Source organism: Oncorhynchus clarkii, chromosome 23, assembly GCF_045791955.1.
Source record: "Oncorhynchus clarkii lewisi isolate Uvic-CL-2024 chromosome 23, UVic_Ocla_1.0, whole genome shotgun sequence".
In the NCBI taxonomy this organism is placed as follows: Eukaryota; Metazoa; Chordata; class Actinopteri; order Salmoniformes; family Salmonidae; genus Oncorhynchus; species Oncorhynchus clarkii.
In genome coordinates, this window is record NC_092169.1 from 26,575,001 (window position 1) to 26,577,500 (window position 2,500).

General features: G+C 43.5%; 1 protein-coding gene across 9 annotated transcripts in view; it reads right to left on the minus strand.

The window, feature by feature from the left end:
* LOC139381733 (slit homolog 1 protein-like) overlaps positions 1-2,500 on the minus strand; it is a 175,368-nt gene that overhangs the window by 93,451 nt on the left and 79,417 nt on the right. For all 9 annotated transcript variants that reach the window (XM_071125470.1, XM_071125469.1, XM_071125464.1 and 6 more), the window contains exon 6: positions 1,623-1,694. In XM_071125470.1, coding sequence (XP_070981571.1) covers positions 1,623-1,694 — 72 coding nt within the window. The remainder of the gene's footprint in view (positions 1-1,622; positions 1,695-2,500) is intronic.

The window sequence follows — 2,500 nt, forward strand, 5'->3', positions numbered from 1 at the left end:
GATACAATATTATCACAATACGATATGTATTCCCGTGGACCTCACGATACGATATTATCACGATACGATATATATTGCCGCGGACCTCACGATACGATATAATCACGATACGATATGTATTCCCGTGGACCTCACGATACGATATTATCACGTTATGATATGTATTGCCGTGGACCTCCCGATACGATATTATCACGGTACGATATGTATTGCTGTGGACCTCACGATACGATATTATCACGATACGATATATATTGCCGTGGACCTCACGATACGATATTATCACGATACGATATGTATTGCCGTGGACCTCACGATACGATATTATCACAACACGATGTGTATTGCCGTGGACCTCACGATACGATATTATCACGATACGATATATATTGCCGTGGACCTTACGATACGATATTATCACGATACGATATGTATTGCCGTGGACCTCACGATACGATATTATCACGATACGATATGTATTGCGATTCAATTCTGTGATTTTATTGCAATTCGACGTTCCAAACATGCTGCTCACCATATGTCTGCTTCAGAGGGACAGAGAGAGACATGAGAACATGAGTTGGAAAGTCATAGAAATAAAAGTTCTGAAAATAAATTGGCTCCCTATTTAAAAAGAAGATGGAGAACAATCCATGAAGGGAAAATACTGGAGTTTTGGTGCAGGGACAGCCAACTAGAGCAAAAAATAATATTGTCAAAATGATACGATATGATATTTTGTCAAAAATAATATCCCAATATGTAACTGAATACATTTTCCCCCATCACCACTTTCTCCCCTTACCTCTGACTTAATTCCTCCTCAACCCTTCTCTCTTCTCTCTTCCTCCTCCCCCACCCCGTTTCTCTCTCTATTCCATTGGGAATATAACACCTCTTCCCACACAGATGGGACACCTTCACATATTCATGCCCTCTCACCTCCCACAAACACATTATTTATGTGCACACACACACACAGACCAATCTCCTCCCATCCCCACCCCCGATAGTGGGCATCAGGTGCAGAGCAGAGGAGGTCATTTCAATCAGCCTAATAACCCCACAATCTCCTACCTCTACCCGACTATTGTAACATCCCCTCCATCCTATTAAAAAAGAACTCACACTATTTCCACAGCCCACAATCCAAACCTGCTCCCCACCATACACACCCCTACTGTCAGCCCCCAGGCACCATGAATTAATGGACCATGATATTAATGAACCAATAGGTCCGTCCGTGCCTGCAGGGACCAATGACTGACTGGATGAATAAAGTTGGCGCCTGGTTATATTAGTTAGTAATGGTTATTAGAAGTGTACTGTCTTAATTTCAAAAAGTGCTTTTTGCTTAATAAATCAAGAAGGGGTGAATAAATAATGAGGTAGTGTGTGTGTGTCTGTGTGTGTCTCTGTGTGTGTGGTGTGTGTGAGTGTGTGTGTTATTCTGTGTGTCTGTGTAAGAGTTTGTGTATCAGACCAACCCTATTGTCAAGCATTAGCACGGAAACAAGCAAGGAATCACACCCCTCTAACCCGCCCGGATAATATTTCACACACACTCATCCTCTCTACCATTGTTTACCCCCCACTGTGCACAGTGTGTGTGTGTGTCTTACAGTACTTCCAGGCCCCTCAGTGCTCTGAAGGCTCCGTCCTCGATGCAGCCAATGTGGTTCTTATCCAACTGACTAGAGACACAACAGAGACAGAAACATTACAAACACACACACGCACACACGCACGCACGCACGCACACACACACACACACACACACACACACACACACACAGACAAACAAATGTGCAATGCACTGCAAAATGTTCTTTCTCTCTCCATCCCTCTCCCACCAATTTTAAACAGTCACATATATTAAATAAGCAGCCATTTGTAAACTTAATCGATGAACATAATCTATTCCAATACCAGCTACTCATCACAATAGCCCGATTGTCTAAAGCACTGTCATCAATCTTACAAACTATAGCATTTTCCCTATAGACCAGAAATAATCATCCACGCATGAATGCATGCAGGCAAAGACGTGCGTACACACACACACACACACACACACACACACACACACACACACACACACACAGACACACAGACAGACACACACACACACACACACACACACACACACACACAGAGACACGCACACACACACACACACACACACACACACACACACACACACACACACACAGACACATATACACAGACACACAGACACACACACACACACACACACACACACACACACACACACACACACACACACACACACACACACACACACACACACACACAGACACAGACACACACACACACACACTCTGTCCTCAGAGGGCAGAAAAATCACTGATAGGGAGTACACTGAGTGTGGGTAAATCGATGGTAATATAGTCATCTCTCCTCATATAACCGTAGGAGAGTTAGGCACACAGTGCTGATTCTTTCTCTACTGTGATAGCATCATCAATCAGTATGTGTG